Source organism: Heterodontus francisci, chromosome 8 (assembly GCF_036365525.1).
Source record: "Heterodontus francisci isolate sHetFra1 chromosome 8, sHetFra1.hap1, whole genome shotgun sequence".
In the NCBI taxonomy this organism is placed as follows: Eukaryota; Metazoa; Chordata; class Chondrichthyes; order Heterodontiformes; family Heterodontidae; genus Heterodontus; species Heterodontus francisci.
Window position 1 is genome coordinate 96,644,285 of NC_090378.1, and position 16,674 is coordinate 96,660,958.

Consider the following 16,674-nt stretch of genomic DNA (forward strand, 5'->3'; position numbering starts at 1 on the left):
AGGTAGCTCACCACCACCTTCTCAAGGGCAATTAGGGATGGGCAATAAATGCTGGCCTGTCCAGCGATGCCTGCATCCCATGAATGAATTAAAAATGACAGACAAAGGTGGGACACAAAGTAATGGTAAAGCGAAGGGCCGATGGAAACATTGGTCCCAACTGAAGGTATATAAAGACAACAGCAAATGACAGACCCCAAAATAAACACCACCTGGTACGCAAAGAGATACTGGGAATGGAAGAATATGCTTGAGAATGGACTACTCGGGGGGGCTGGGAATAATGGTAGTATTGGTAGGCATTTGGATTATTATTAGATGTGTTACTGGGCAAGGATTGTGGGGAACGAAGCCCGAACACGATGGGCCCATTATAGATAATTTCGAAAGAGTAGAGATCATAAGAATATAAATTAACTCCTGGATTCCCCAGGACTTGTTCGGTCCCCACAGGTAAACGTGAATCCCTCATCAGGGGATACTCACAACATGGACAAGTACTAACTTGGTGACCACCAGGGCAGTGTGTTTAAATTACAGATATAACCACTAGTGGAGAATGGGAAGGAACCGGACTGCAGTGGCTGTGGGGCCTGATGCTAATATCGGAAGAACAGGTAATGGATGCACAACAGATTAATGAAAGGAGTATTAATATGGACGAAATGAACTATGGGGCATTGTACAATATGTAGGATGGGAAGTGTATACCGGCGAGTAAAGATCAAAACAGGGACCGAACCTACTTGAATGCGTGGTTTACGGTGAATCTGGGCTAAGATGCAGTATGTGTACGGTGCTCCACTGATGACTGTGCTAACTGCGTGACCAGACAGAAAGGGGGAGGGGTGACTGAGAGCTGTATCTTTGGAATTGTTTGTGCCCCTCCCATTGGGTAACAGATGATAAGGAACGTTATAGGGGACATGGATGTGTGTGGGTACATCGAGCCCAGGGGAAGTATTGTTATAATGTAAAACATGAAATTGTGCCTGTGTTGATCAATGTCTCAGGTATCCGGATGCCGGAGTTTTGTTCAGAACAGGCTAAGAATATGTACAGTATGTTAGTCACTGTAATATTGCGACAAGCTGCTGATGCCACAGGGGCCACAAGGATAAGGGGGCATAACCCATTTCATAGATACAAGAGGAAAAAATATTGAATGATGAAGTAACAAGGATCAATACTGGGACTTCTTTAATCAATTCTTTAGATACACAAGGGGTAAACGAGAATGTGGAACGACTCTGGAGGGTTATAAGGGAGCTCATAATTCAAGCTGAGGGGGCCCAATCAAACAGGTCTGGGGCAGAGAACAATGGAAATACAATTAGATGGGATAGCGGTGCTGGAGGCCCATGCCAAGACCATTAATCACTTTGGATGGCGGACCCGGCAGGAACAATTGTGCCACGCTTATGGGCTGTGGATGGTGGAACAAATGAGTCACAACCTCGATCAGTTCCAAAGGGGGGAGGTACCAGATTGGATCGACAGGGCAATACCTCCCTCCGATATTATCTGACAGAGACTTTGCAAGGTCGGGGTACCAGGGAAACGGAAAGTACTGCGTGTCCTCCACCGAAACATCATACCGCTCCGGAAGTTTACGTTGTCCCATACCATACCCAGACTTCTGTTTTACACCTCAACGACCAGTCACTGCAGGACAAACCTGGATAGTTTATATCCAACAGCGGGGGCTGGAAACCATTAATGAAACTGATCAGCTCCACAATCACCTCCAGGATTATAAAAAGCCAGAGCAAGCCCCAATCCCACATTTAGAACAGGAATTGAGGGGACAAATTAGGTCAATAAGTGAAGCTTTCCCATCAGTTAAAAGGAAAGTTAAAGGTTCTCAAGGAAAATACTGAACTGGAACTTCAAAGTACAAGCTGGTGGGAAAGAGTTTGGTATTGGGGGATGAACGTCAATATTCACCCTTGGATCAGGATAATATCACACGTATTGGCGGGAGTGCAATTGGTACTGGCTCTCACCTGGGGAATATTGGCTTGTAGATCATGCCGACGATATACTATGTGAAAGAAAGCAAAGGCTTTGGTAAAGGAACAACACAGGAGGTTAACCTCAAAGGGACACGATAATTTGGGACATATTGATTTGATTTAAGTGACCGGGATTCCTGAAATCACGTGACTGGCCAGCACGTAGAGGCAGGGAATACCGGACTGGGTTAAAACGAGGATAATAAAGTAGGTATGTCGGTTAACAGGACTAGGGATAGTCCTTTACCGAAAGGGGGAATTGGAGGGGGAAAATTGTGGCCGATGCAGCTAAATAGATATATACATACATACACCAGATGAAAATATAGCCACATGTTGTTACAGAATGGAGCATTTACCAAAGGCACTGTGGGATCAGTTAAAGAATGGTAGTGCCAGCCTAACCAAGGAGGGCCCCTCATATCAGTGCATAAGACAGCTGAAAGCTAGCCTAAGCAACTAGGAATGCAGGCCTGATAAAAGGTAGAAAGATTCATTGTAAAGACTCGAGGATAGTTGACAAGGGGGTTTGGTAAACATCCTGAGATGGTCAGGGGCATACTATGAGCTATCCCTACAACCACATGATACCTTATTAGTAATTTTATTGGTAATGAATATAATGTATGTAATCAATAACTGTTATGATTGGATTGTGTCCAGCTGGGATGAGCTGAGTAACTGTTGTGGATTTTCCTTTGTCCAGTGGAGAAGCGCATGGTAAACCCAGCGTCTTACTCCCCACTGGTGTAAAATAAATCTTTTGACGATTGGAACAGGCCTGAGCATTGAGTGGTTCATTTTAGTTAACCCCACTCTAAGAGTAATAAATTAATGCGTGGCTCAAAGACTGGTGGTAGGTGAGTTCTGGTTCGTGGGGCACTGGCACCAGTACAGGGGAAATTGGTGGCTGTACCGTTGGAATAGTCTAGACCTGAACCGTGCTGGGGCTGGTGTTCTAGCGAGCCGCATAACTAGGGAAGTTTTAAACTGAATAGTGGGGGCAAGGGATCAAATTTGGGAATATATGGTAAATCAAGCAGTAGAGACAAGGCAAGAGAGAAAGGTATTAATATGGGAAATGATAAACAGGAAGGGACAGAGCCATCAAATCTAAGAGTAAATCAACAGATAAGGCTAGAGGTCACAAAAATAATAAAAGGACAAAGCTAAAGGCTCCATCAGAAAGCACAAAGCATTTGAAACAAAATAGATGAACTGAGAGTGCAAATAGAAATAAATAAGTACGATCTGATAGCCGTTACAGAGACATAGATGCAGGATGACATGGATTGGGACCTGAATATTGAAGGATACATGACATGGAATGCATCCCAGGGTACTAAAAGAGATGGCGGGAGAAATAGCAGGTGCACTGGCGGTAATTTTTCAAAATTCGCTGGACTCTGGGGTAGTCCCAGCAGATTGGAAAACAGCAGATGTGATGCCACTGTTTAAAAAGGGAGGTAGACAAAAGATGGGGCATTATAGACCGGTTAGCTTAACCTCTGTAGTGGGGAAGATGCTTGAGTCTATTATCAAGGAAGAAATAGCAGGGCATCTCGATAGAAATTGTCCCGTTGGGCAGACGCAGCATGGGTTCATGAAGGGCAGGTCATGCTTGACAAATCTTTTGGAATTCTATGATGACATTACGAACAAGGTGGACAATGGGGGCCCAGTGGATGTGGTGTACCTAGATTTCCAAGAGGCCTTCAACAAGGTGCCGCACAAGAGGCTGCTGCATAAGATAAGGATGCATGGCGTTATGGGTAAAGTATTAGCATGGATAGAGGATTGGTTGACTAACAGGAAGCAGAGAGTGGGGATAAATGAGTGCTATTCTGGCTGGCAATCAGTCACTAGTGGTGTGCCTCAGGGATCGGTGTTGGGACTGCAATTATTTACAATTTATATAAATGATTTGGAGTTGGGGACCACATGTAGGTTGTCAAAGTTTGCAGATGACACTAAGATGAGTGGCAGAGCAAAGTGTGCAGATGACTGTGAAACTTTGCAGAGGAACATAGATACATTTAGTGAGTGGGCAAAGGTCTGGCAGATGGAATACAATGTTAATAAATGTGAAGTCATTCATTTCAGTAGGAGTTACAGTAAAAAGGATTATTACTTGAATGGTAAAAAGTTGCAGCATGCTGCTAAGAAGAGGGACCTGGGTGTCCTTATGCATGAATCGCAGAAGGTTGGTCTGCAGGTCCAGCAAGTAATTAGGAAGGCAAATGGAATTTTGTCCTTCATTGCTAAAGGGATTGAGTTTAAAAGCAGAGAGGTTATGTTGCAGCTGTATAAGGTACTGGTGAGGCCGCACCTGGAGTACTGTGTGCAGTTTTGGTCTCCTTACTTGAGAAAGGATGTACTGGCACTGGAGAGGGTGCAGAGGAGGTTCACTAGGTTGATTCCGGAGTTGAGGGGGTTGGCTTATGAGGAGAGACTGACTAGATTGGGATTATATTCATTGGAATTCAGAAGAATGAGGGGGGATCTTATAGAAACATATAAAATTATGAAGGGAATAGATAAGATACAAGTAGAGAGGATGTTTCCACCGGCAGGTGAAGCTAGGACAAGAGGGCATAGCCTCAAGATTAGAGGGAGCAGATGTAGGACTGAATTGAGAAGGAACTTCTTCACCCAGAGGGTTGTTAATCTATGGAATTCCTTGCCCAGTGAAGTAGTTGACGCTTCTTCAGTAAACGTTTTTAAAGCTAAGGTAGATATCTTTTTGAACAATAAAGGAATTAAGGGATGTGGTGAGAGCGCGGGTAAGTGGATCTGAGTCCACGAAAAGATCAGCCATGATCTTTTTGAATGGCGGAGCAGGCTCGAGGGGCCGGACGGCCTACTCCTGCTCCTAGTTCTTATGATCTTATTATTTAGGAAGGACAGGAAGCTAGAAAAAGGTGGAAGGGTAGCTCTGTTAGTTAATGATGGTATTAGTGCAATAGAGAGGGATGACCTAAGTTCTGGAAACCAGGATGTAGAAGTAGTTTGGGTAGAGATTAGAAATCATAAAGGCAAGAAGTCACTTGTGGGAGTGGTGTACAGACCACTTAACATTAACCACACTGTAGGATGGGGTATAAAGGAAGAAATAATGGCAGCCTGTCAGAAAGGTATGGCGATAATCATGGGGGATTTTAACCTACATATAGACTGGAAAAATCAGATAGGCAGAGGTAGCCTGGATGAGGAGTACATAGAATGTTTTTAGGATAATTTCTTGGAACAGTTCATTGTGGAGCCAACCACAGAGCAGGCTATACTGAATCTGGTATTGTGCAACGGGATAGGATTAATTAATAACCTTATAGATAAGGCGCCCCTAGGTAGCAGCGATCATAATATGATTGAATTTTACATTCAGTTTGAGGGAGAGAAGAGTGGGTCCAAGACCAGTATTTTAAACTTAAATAAGGGCAATTATGAGGTCATGAAAGCAGAGCTAGCTAAAGTGAACTGGTAATTAGGTTAAGGGATAGGTCAATAGAGATGCAGGGCAGACATTTAAGGGCATATTTCAGAATACACAGAATAGATACATTCCAATGAGAAAGAAAAATTCCAAGGGTGGGACCCACCATCCGTGGTTAACTAAAACAGTTAAAGATAGTATCAAACTTAAAGAAAAAGCATATATTTGTGCAAAGATGTGAGGCAGGTCAGAAGATTGGACAGAATATAAAAACAGCAAAGATTGACTAAAAGATTGATAAGGAAAGTAAAATTAGAGTACGAGAGAAAGCTAGCTAGAAATATAAAGACAGATAGTAAGAGTTTCTACAGATATTTAAAAAAGAAAAGAGTTAACAAAGTGAACATTGGTCCTATAGAAAGTGAGTCTGGGGAATTAATAATGGATAATAAGAAGATGGCAGATGAATTGAACAGATATTTTGCATCGGTCTTCACTATGGAGGATACAAGTAAAATCCCAGAATTAGCTGTAAGTCAGGAAATGAAATGGAAGGGAGGGAGTAACTCAAGAAAATTACACTCACCAGGGAAGTGGTACTGAACAAATTGTTGGAGCTGTGGGCTGTCAAGTCCCTGGATCCTGATTGACTTCATCCTAGGGTCTTAAAAGAAGTGGCTAGTGAGATAGTTGATACGTTAGTTTCAATTTTCCAAAATTCCCTAGATTCAGGGAAGGTTCAGCTAGATTGGAAAATAGCGAATGTAAGTCCTTTATTCAAAAAAGGAGGGAGACAGAAAGCATGAAACTACAGGCCAGTTAGCTTAACATCTGTCTTAGGGAAAATGTTAGAATCTATTATTATAGACGTTGTAGCAGGGCACTTAGAAAAATCGAAGGTAATCAGGCAGAGGTCAACATGGTTTTGTGAAAGGGAAATCATGTTTAGCTAATTTATTGGAGTTCTTTGAGGGAGTTATACATACTGTGGGTGAAGGGGAACTGGTGGATGTATTGTACTTAGATTTCCAGAAGATATCTGATAAGGTGCCACATCAAAGGTTATTGCAAAAAATAAAAGTTCATGGTGTAGGGGGTAACATATTGGCATGGATAGAAGATGGGCTAGGTAACAGGAAACAGAGAGTAGGCATAAATGGGTAATTTTCTGGTTTGCAAGATGGAACATGTGGTGTGTCACAGGAATCTGTGCTGGGGCCTCAACCTTTTCGAATTTAGAATACAATTTATATAAATGACTTAGATGAAGGGACCGAAGGTATGGTGGCTAAATTTGTTGATGACACAAAGATAGGTAGGAAAGTAGGTTGTGAAGAGGACATAAGGAGGCTACAAATGGAAAGAGATAGATTAAGTGAGTGGGCAAAAATCTTTCAGATGGAGTATAATGTGGGAAAATGCGAAGTTGTCCATTTTGGCAGGAAGAATAACAAAGAAGCATATTATCTGAATGGTGAGAGATTGCGGAGCTCTGAGATACAGAGGGATCTGGGTGTCTTACTGCATGAATCACAAAAGGTAAGTATGCAGGTACAGCACGTAATTAGGAAAGCTAATAGAATGTTCTTGTTTATCGTGAGGGGAATTGAATACAAAAGTAGGGAGGTTATGCTTCAGCTATACAGGGCATTGGTGAGATCACATCTGGAGTACTGTGTACAATATTGGTCTCCTTATTTATGGAAGGATGTAAATGCGTTGGAAGCAGTTCAAAGCAGATATATTAGACTGATATTTGGAATTGGCGGGCTATTTTATGAGGAAAGATTGGATATCTAGGCTTGTATCTGCTGGAATTTAGAAGAGTAAGAGGTAACTTGGTTGAATCATATAAGATCCTAAGGGGTCTTGACAGGGTGGATGTGGAAAGGATGTTTCCCCTTGTGGAAGAATCTAGAACCAGGGGTCACTGTTTAAAAATAAGGGGTCGCCCATTTAAGAACGAGATGAGGAGAAATTTTTTCTCTGAGGGTGGTGAGTCTTTGGAACTCTCTTCCTCAAAAGGCAGTGGGAGCAGAGTCTTTGAATATTTTTAAGGCAGAGGTAGATAGATTCTTGATAAGCAAGGGTGTGAAAGGTTATTGGAAATATGTGGTAATGTGGAGAAATCAGTGCAGCCTTGACCTTATTGAATGGCGGGGCAGACTCGAAGGGCCAAGTGGCCTACTCCTGCTCCTAATTCATATGTTTGTATGTAGATAATGGCAAGGGAAATCCATTAAAGATTCCTCTTAAACATGTGGGATACCCATACTACTTGAAAAATAGGATTGCTTACAAAAATGTGGTTGGTGAATAATTCATGGCGATAGCATTAGCACAGTGTTTGTAAGGGTATTTTGATGCTTACAGTGTCACAGCAATTTTAAATTCTGTCTACAAGAAGAGTCAGAACAATGATTTGACTCCCTAATGTGCTGCGATCGTGAAAGGGAAACTCACTGCAACTGTAGGTTTCACACTGTAAACACTTGCTTCATTCTCAAAGTATATTTCAGAGAAATGTACTCTATTTTGCAGTGCACAGTGTAATTACACCCTTATATTTCTGATGAAGGAAAGCAAAGTATCAGTACAGCTTAAATGAAACTGGGCAATCCACACTAACGTGGGTGATCTCTTCAATACCTGACTACTGTCTCCCCTACTGCTCCATCTTGGATTAGAATCATACAGCACAGAAGGAGGCCATTTAGTCCATCATGCCTGGCGCTTTGAAAGGCTCCATACTGGCACTTTCCCCATAGCTCTGAAAATTCGTCCTTTACAAGCACTTATCCAATTCCCTTTTCAAAGTTTCTGTTGAATCTACTTTCACCACCCTTTCAGGTAATGCATTCCAGAACATTTCAACTTGCTGCAGAAAAACAAATCCTCCTCATTTCCCCTCAGGTTCTTTTGCCAATTATCTTAAATCTCGTTACTGATATTCCTGCGAATAGAAACAGTTTTTCCTTTGTTACTCTATGAAAATTCCAGATAATTTTGAGCAGCTCTATTAAATCTCTCCTTATCCTTCTCTGCTGTAAGGAGAACAACCCGAGCTTCTCTGATCTCTCCACATAACTGAAGTCTCTAGTCCCTAGTATTATTCTGGTAAATCTCCTCTGTGACCTCTCCAAGGTTATTTGTGAGTGATGCCATAGGCGATCTATTAGTTAGCTATCATTATCTCCGACCATGCAATGAGATTGGAAGATCAGGCAGATGGCTGTTTAGGAGATGTTCTCCTATTCTGTGAGTAAGTGCCTTGGTGCTTGAATCATTTTAAACTTAACTTTTTTCTTAAATTCCATCTTTTTTTATGTCCTTCAATCTGTCATGCTCCCCAAAACATGGACTGAAAAGCAGCACACCCACTTTCGGAAATGTTCTCAGCCTGTGAAAGCATTGACACTGCAATCATGGGATTGAGCAGTTATGTTTCCGAATTTCTCAGGAGACTGTTGGCTAGATGGATGAACCCTGACCTTTCCTCACCCCATAATTCCTTTCTTCTTTTTGGAGATATAGAAATGATCTCCATGAGGTGGTGGCCTAGTGGTATTGTCACTGGACTGGTAACCCAGAGACCCAGGGTATTGCTCTGGGGAAATGGGTTCAAATCCCACAACAGCAGAAGGTGGAATTTGAATTCAATTAATAAATCTAGAGTTAAAAAAGCTAGTCTAATGATGGCCATGAAACCATTGTCAATTGTTGTAAAAACCTATCTGGTTCACGAATGTCCATCAGGAAAGGAAATCTGCAGTTGGGCGGTACAGTGGTTAGCACTGCAGCCTCACAGCTGCAGCGACCCGGGTTCGGTTCTGGGTGCTGCCTGTGCGGAGTTTGCAAGTTCTCCCTGTGACTGTGTGGGTTTCCGCCGGGTGCTCCAGTTTCCTCCCACAGCCAAAGACTTGCAGGTTGATAGGTAAATTGGCCATTAGAAATTGTCCCTAGTGTAGGGAGGTGGTAGGAGAATGGTGGGGATGCGGTAGGGAACATGGGATTAATGTAGAATTAGTATAAATGGGTGGTTGTTGGTCGGCACAGACTCGATGGGCCGAAGGGCCTGTTTCAGTGCTGTATCTCTCTCTATGACTATCTTGTTACACACGTATTAACACTGGGAAAAATTCTGACAATGCAATTGTTATATTACATGTCTTTTAGAAACATAGGAATTGCTGGACATAAAAAGACCAAAATCCATCTAGTTATTGTTCTAACAGCCTGATAGTTGCAAGATACAGTGAAAGTGGAGCTGTTGAGTACTAATAGCAATTGGCATTTATCGATCAGTTTATAACATACCCAGACACAAGGTGAGGAAATCCCCAGTGGTATAGAGCTTTGTTTCTCTATAAAGTAAAACACACATACCAACAATGAGTTTGAATGTAGCCATCAACATTTTTAGTATTGCAGTTTAATATTTGGATCCGTTTTTGAGTCATGTTGGAACTTTTCTTTTTCTTAGTGCATGACTCATCATAGGCTGGTTATGTCCCCTACACATTTTGTATATGCGGGGGGAGAACAGTTGCAAATCGCCTACTTAATTAAACACTTTTGTTTGTAACAGGAAACAGAAAGCAACGGAAATAGACTATAGAAGTGATCTTGCAACAAATAGAGCGAAGATAATGTTCTCAGATGGTGAATGAAAATATTCAGCGTCAATTGTAAACTGTCCTCAACACCTTGGAAATTCGGGCAGGATACATTGTAAGTTCAATCAGGTTGTTAAAAAGGTGAAATAAAAAAAACACAGGTGGAATGTTTAGACTTTCACCATTAAGGCTACCTTGATTGGACGGAAACTTCTTTTGGCAGCTTTCCATGTGCTTCAGGAGGAAGGAGGCCATATGTGGGCCCCCTGACTGATTGAGCCTTCTTATATAAAGAGAGGAAACTCCCACACAGAGCAAGACAGCAGATCCACGACCGAGGGACAGAAGATCAGTGAACTATTCTACGCTGAATTAAAAAAGGAAGAAGGCCCAGATATCATAGGATACAACACTTTGGACACTGTTTTTTGGACTAATCATGGAACCTGATTACCGATACCCACAAATTTACACTGTGGGTAGCAATCCAAACCTTATTTGTTATCCGACAGCAACCATGCACCCAGTAATGGTGCCAACACTGAAGAAAAGAGGGAAGGACTGGCAGAAAGTGTGCGCTGTTATGATTCTGATCCTGACATTCGTAATGTTGGTAAGCCTGGCAATGGGCACATTCTACTTATTCCAACTCCAAAAAGAATTAAACAAAATAAAACAGGTACGTCCTTTATCATTCATCAGACTGAAAGTTGAAAAAGTTTTCAATCACTTGAAATCGGAATTTTGAAAACAAATTCTTCTTTTTCTTATCAGGTTCAAGAGGATGTAGGTCAGCATGAAAAGATTGTTGGTGAGTATAAAAAGTTTAATTTTCATGAAAATATGGAATATTTCATATTCAAGTATGATTGTGTTCAAGTATAGCAACATGTAAATGCATCTATTAGGACCCATTACATATGGAGGAATTCCATCATACTTTATATTAAGTGCTTGAGAACGATGTAGCCCTCTCCAAGATTCAAAAATTGAAAGATGATGTAAAGTGATTATACACAAACTGGCACAAAACAGTGTGACAATAAGTAGAGACAATATAACAATGTGGGGCAGCCAAGTGCTCAACATGTGAACTTTGCCACATTTCAGAAAGCACCAGTTTTAAATTCACTTATTTTTATCCGGTTCTCGAGCGAAACACACTTTGAATTCATTTGGGTCAAATGGCCTCCTCCTGTGCTGTCAATCTACGATACTGTGATTAAATCAATCTAAATGATTAGCGAAAATAGGCCTGATTGTATCAGGGGCCAAGCTTTAACAACTTCTGTGCATGATAGGCTGTGCTGCTATTTATTTGTATCTAATTCTGATATATCTCCAACAGCAACTGCAAGACCTGCAGAAATCACAAAACTGCCTATTGCACACCTCACAGGTCAGTGACTACCCCGAAGATGCGGGGTGGGCGCGGCGAGGGTGGGTGAAGTGAATGGGGGAGGGGGATGCAATGAACAAAAGCAAAGCAATAAAAAGGAAAATGAATGTAAAAAGGGAGCCCCAAACAAAAGTATCAAAAGAATAGAGCAGAGGTAACCATGTGTCAGTTTGGTTCAGCCAGAGGTATACTCGGCTCTGGGGTGGAATCTTGTGGGAGCTGTCCCATGGTTTAGACTCATCATTTAAGTGGAGGCTCTAGAAGGGCAGTACGTCAGTACTGAGGAATTGCTGCATTGTGGAAGGTGCCACCCCACAGCTAAGAGGTTAAACCACATGAACATATGAATTAGGAGCAGGAGTAGGCCACTCGGCCCTTCGAGCCTGCTCCGCCATTCAATACTTTCATGGCTGAACTGATCACTCCACATTTCCACCTAACCCTGATAACCTTCCACCCCCTTGCTTATCAAGAATCTATCTACCTCTGCCTTAAAAATATTCAAAAAATCTGCTTCCATCACCTTTTGAGGAAGAGAGTTCCAAAGACTCACGACCCTCTGAGCGAAAAAATTTCTCATCTCTGTCTTAAATGGGTGGCTCCTTATTTTTAAACAGTGACCCCTAGTTCTAGATTCTCCTACAAGGGGAAACATCCTTTCCATATCCACCCTGTCAAAACCCCTTAGGATCTTGTATGTTTCAATCAAGTTGCCTCTTACTCTTCTAAATTCCAGCAGATACAGCCCTAGCCTGTCCAATCTTTCCTCATAAGACAGCCTGCCCATTCCAAATATTAGTCTAATAAACATTCTCTGTACTGCCACCAAAGCATTTACATCCTTCCTTAAATAAGGAGACCAGTACTGTATATGGTACTCCAGATGTGGTCTCACCAATGCCCTGTATAGCTGAAGCATAACCTCCCTACTTTTGTATTCAATTCCCCACGCGATAAACGAGAACATTCTATTAGCTTTCCTAATTACGTGCTGTATCTGCATACTAACCTTTTGCGATTCATGCATAGGACACCCAGATCCCTCTGCTTCCCAGAGCTCTGCAATCTCTCACCATTTAGATAATATGCTTTTTTATTCCTCCTGCCAAAGTGGAAGATTTCACACTTTCCCACATTATATTCCATTTGCCAGGTGTTTGCCCACTCACTTAACCTATCTATATCCCTTTGTAGCCTCCTTATGTCCTTTTCACAAGTTACTTTCCTACCTATCTTTGTGTCATCAGCAAATTTAGCAACCATACTTTTGGTCCCTTCATCTAAGTCATTTATATAAATTGTAAAAAGTTGAGGCCCCAGCACAGATCATTGTGGCACACCACTCATTGCATCTTGCCAACCAGAAAATGACCCATTTATGCCTACTCTCTGTTTCCTGTTAACTAACCAATCTTCTATCCATGCCGATATGTTACCCCCTACACTATGAGCTTTTATTTTCTGCAATAACCTTTGATATGGCACCTTATCAAATGCCTTCTGGAAATCTAAGTACAATACATCTACCAGTTCCCTTTTATCCACAGCACATGTAACTCCCTCAAAGAACTCCAATAAATTGGTTAGACATGATTTCCCTTTCACAAAAACATGTTGACTCTGCTAAAGTACCTTCAATATTTCTAAATGCCCTGCTACAACGTCTTTAATAATAGCTTCTAATATTTTCCCTAAGACAGATGTTAAGCTAACTGGCCAGTAGTTTCCTGCTTTCTGTCTCCCTCCCTTTTTGAATAAAGGACTTACATTTGCTATTTTCCAGTCTTCACTGATTCTAGGGAATTTTGGAAAATTGAAACCAACGTATAAACTATATCACTAGCCACTTCTTTTAAGACCCTAGGATGAAGTCCATCAGGATCCAGGGACTTGTCAGCCCACAGCTCCAACAATTTGTTCAGTACCATTTCCTTGGTGATTGTAATTTTCTTGAGTTCCTCCCTCCCTTCCATTTCCTGACTGACAACTAATACTGGGATGTAACTTTTATCCTCTATAGTGAAGACCGATGCAAAACATCTGTTCAATTCATCTGCCATCTCCTTATTATCAATTATTAATTCCCCAGACTCACTTTTTATAGGACCAATGCTCACTTTGTTCACTCTTTTCTTTTTAAAATATCTATAGAAACTCTTACTATCTGTCTTTATATTTCTAGCTAGCATTCTCTTGTACTTTAGTTTTAACTTCCTTATAAATCTTTTAGTCAATCTTTGCTGTTTTTATATTCTGCCTAATCTTCTGACCTGCCACCCACCTTTGCGCAATTATAGGCTTTTTCTTTAAGTTTGATACTATCTTTAACTCTTTTAGTTAACCACGGATGGCGGGTCCACCCTTGGAATTTTTCTTTCTCGTTGAAATGTATCTATTCTGTGTATTCTGAAGTATGCCCTTAAATGTCTGCCACTGCATCTCTATTGAACTATCTCTGAACCTGATTTGCCAGTTCACTTTAGCTAGCTCTGCTTTCATGCCCTCATAATTGCCCTTATTTAAGTTTAAAATACTGGTCTTGGACCACTCTTCTCTCCCTCAAACTGAATGTAAAATTCAATCATATTATGATCGCTGCTACCTAGGGATACCTTAACTTAACCTTAACTATAAACCATGATTCTGATTACCTATTCTGGTGGTAAAATGACATTAAGAATGGAGATATTTGAAGAAAACCAGAGAGTTCTTCCAGTATTTGGGTCAGCATTCCTCAAATTGGCCATTGCCACTAAAAATAAACAATTGCTTGTGGCACACTGCTAGACAAAATGGCTGCAGTGTTGGCCTACACAACAACAGATGGTACACTTCAAAAAAAAAATTACTTGCCTGGGGCATTATGACATTGATGATAATATCAAAATGCAAATTTAACATTATTAAAAACATATGGGGGAAAAAAGACGACTCATAAAACATGAAAAATGAAATTTATGGAGATGAAGATGCTAAAAGCTCTGTCATTTTAACACGGTAGGCCTATAAATGGAAATAATTCTTTGTACATAAATTTAAGTATGAAATATATTCATAAAGTTATTCAAGAACCCGTAGGTCACATAATCAGCAAACCAACTGTATTGTGCTCATTTATACTGAACTTTGGTATTTTATTTGCAATGACTGCATTACAGGAATGAACATCATTAAGAATTCCAAGACACTTGTATGGGAAGCTGTGAAGGATCAGGCCTTCACCCAGGGAATAAGTTACAAAGACGAAGCATTGATCATTGGTGAAGCTGGACATTACTTTATCTACTCCAAAATCTACTTCCGAGGGCTGGTGTGCAAATCAGACACATTGCTGGAACAGACTGTGTTCAAGCGAACTGATCGCTATCCTAATGATCTTGAACTAATGATAACCAGAAGCGACAACCACTGTCCTGTGAATGGTGGAAAGTGGTTGAGAAATAGCTTTCAAGCAGGAATATTTTACTTACTTAAAGGAGATCGCATCTATGTCAATGTGTCAAATCCAGCCTTAGTTAACTTTGATCAGTTTAACACATTTTTTGGATTACATAAGCTTTAGTTTGCATTTTTAATGCATTTTCTTTCTTTTACTGTGTGTCATAAGTAAGCTTGTAATTTATTTTTCACATAAGATAAGCACTTGGTAAAGAATGGGTAAAGAACATGTGTCTTAGATAGTCAAGGCTGCAGTGGAACTGTTAGTACATAGAAAATTATGGGAGAGAGGGTGAGAATAATTTGTACAAATAACATTTACAGTTATACAACAGTATTGATGTGTAATAAACTAATTGGAACTTGATAATCATTTCATCATATTCAGAGCTGCTTACATTGGATTTGGGTATGAGTGATTTTGCCTCATGTAACTATATAGATTGAATGAGGTTTCTGATTGCTCCACTTTTTGTTTATTATTTGTGAACAGGGTAGGTTGTGATACTGAAAGTAGAAACTAATGATCCGAACGCACACATAAAGAGATCTTTGCCACAAAATTCGACTCTAGTGCCTGTGTTTTCGGTGCTGCAGGTTCCATCTTGTGTATAAATTGGCATCATGCTGTGTGTGTGCTAGAAGTATGCATTGTAGGCACATTGTGACGTTAGTCAGTGTGTAATGCTCATTTCACACCAGCGGTGCTGTTTTTGACCTCGCTGCTCCAGGTAAAGCCCTTTCTTAAACTCACACAGTAGAAGGACAACCCCCACCAACACGCTTTAAAGGGATCATTAACTACTTCCAGGTTTGATTTCTGCTGGCTCTTGCTAAGTTTGTAGAAGTGTTTGGTAGTTTCTACTGTTATTTAAAGTTGGCAAAGTCGAAAGAGAGTTATGTGGCATACAGTGAAGGCCTTGGTTCTCACTTTAAGGGTTCTTCTCAGAGTACTTGCTGCCAGTCATGGGTGCTGTAGTTTTTTATCCCCTTAGCCTGCAGCACGACAGGGAGAATTAGTAGAGGAGACACAGCTGCTCGAAGATGGAGGAAGAGGAGGGGAAGAGGTGCTCTCAGCAGGAGGCCATCTCTACTCAGAGTCTTCAGGGAGCAATTCTCTTACCTCAACTTCAACGAGGAACAGGGTGTGAAACATCTTGGTTTTACAAAGAAGGTGCTCACTGAAATCTGCAGACCTGCAGTCTCAGAGCAGGGCAAGGACGGTGCAGCCCATCGCTGTAAAGGTGATCATGGCCATGGACAACTTCATGTCAGGATCCTTCCAAGTTGGAGCAGGCAACATCCCTAACATCTCACAGTTCACCCTCCACTGCTGTGCTGATGCTCTTCCTGTCAGGAGAGGGGAGTACATTGCATTCTCTCTTTCCAGAGAGGGAAGCAGGTGGAGTGTACACGTGGCTTCACCATGATTGCGGGTTTTCCCATGGTACAGGTTGCCATTGACAGCACTCACATTGCTTTGCGGGTGCTACATCTAAATGCCAAGATGTACTGCAACCACAAAGGGTTCCACTCGCTAAATGTGCAGTTGGTGCACAACCATGCAGGTGAATGCCCAGTATCCTGACAGCAGTCATGATGTCTTTAATCTGCACTAGTCCACTGTGCCATTGTATTGGAGCCAACACATCAAACTAGAGAGTGGCTACTGGGAGACAAAGGCTATCTGCTGACCACTTGGCCCCTCACTCCTGTGCATAACCCATGCACACGTATAACGATAGCCATGCTGCCACACAAGATGTCATTGAG

At 41.4% G+C, this 16,674-nt stretch overlaps 1 protein-coding gene across 1 annotated transcript; it reads left to right on the forward strand.

Moving 5' to 3' along the window:
- Window positions 1-10,064: 10,064 nt before the first annotated feature.
- LOC137372577 (tumor necrosis factor ligand superfamily member 6-like) lies at window positions 10,065-15,452 on the forward strand. The gene is made up of 4 exons (XM_068036513.1): window positions 10,065-10,743; window positions 10,839-10,875; window positions 11,413-11,463; window positions 14,622-15,452. The coding sequence occupies exons 1-4, from the start codon at window positions 10,504-10,506 to the stop codon at window positions 15,023-15,025; spliced, it is 732 nt and encodes a 243-aa protein (XP_067892614.1). The 5' UTR covers window positions 10,065-10,503; the 3' UTR covers window positions 15,026-15,452.
- Window positions 15,453-16,674: the final 1,222 nt, after the last annotated feature.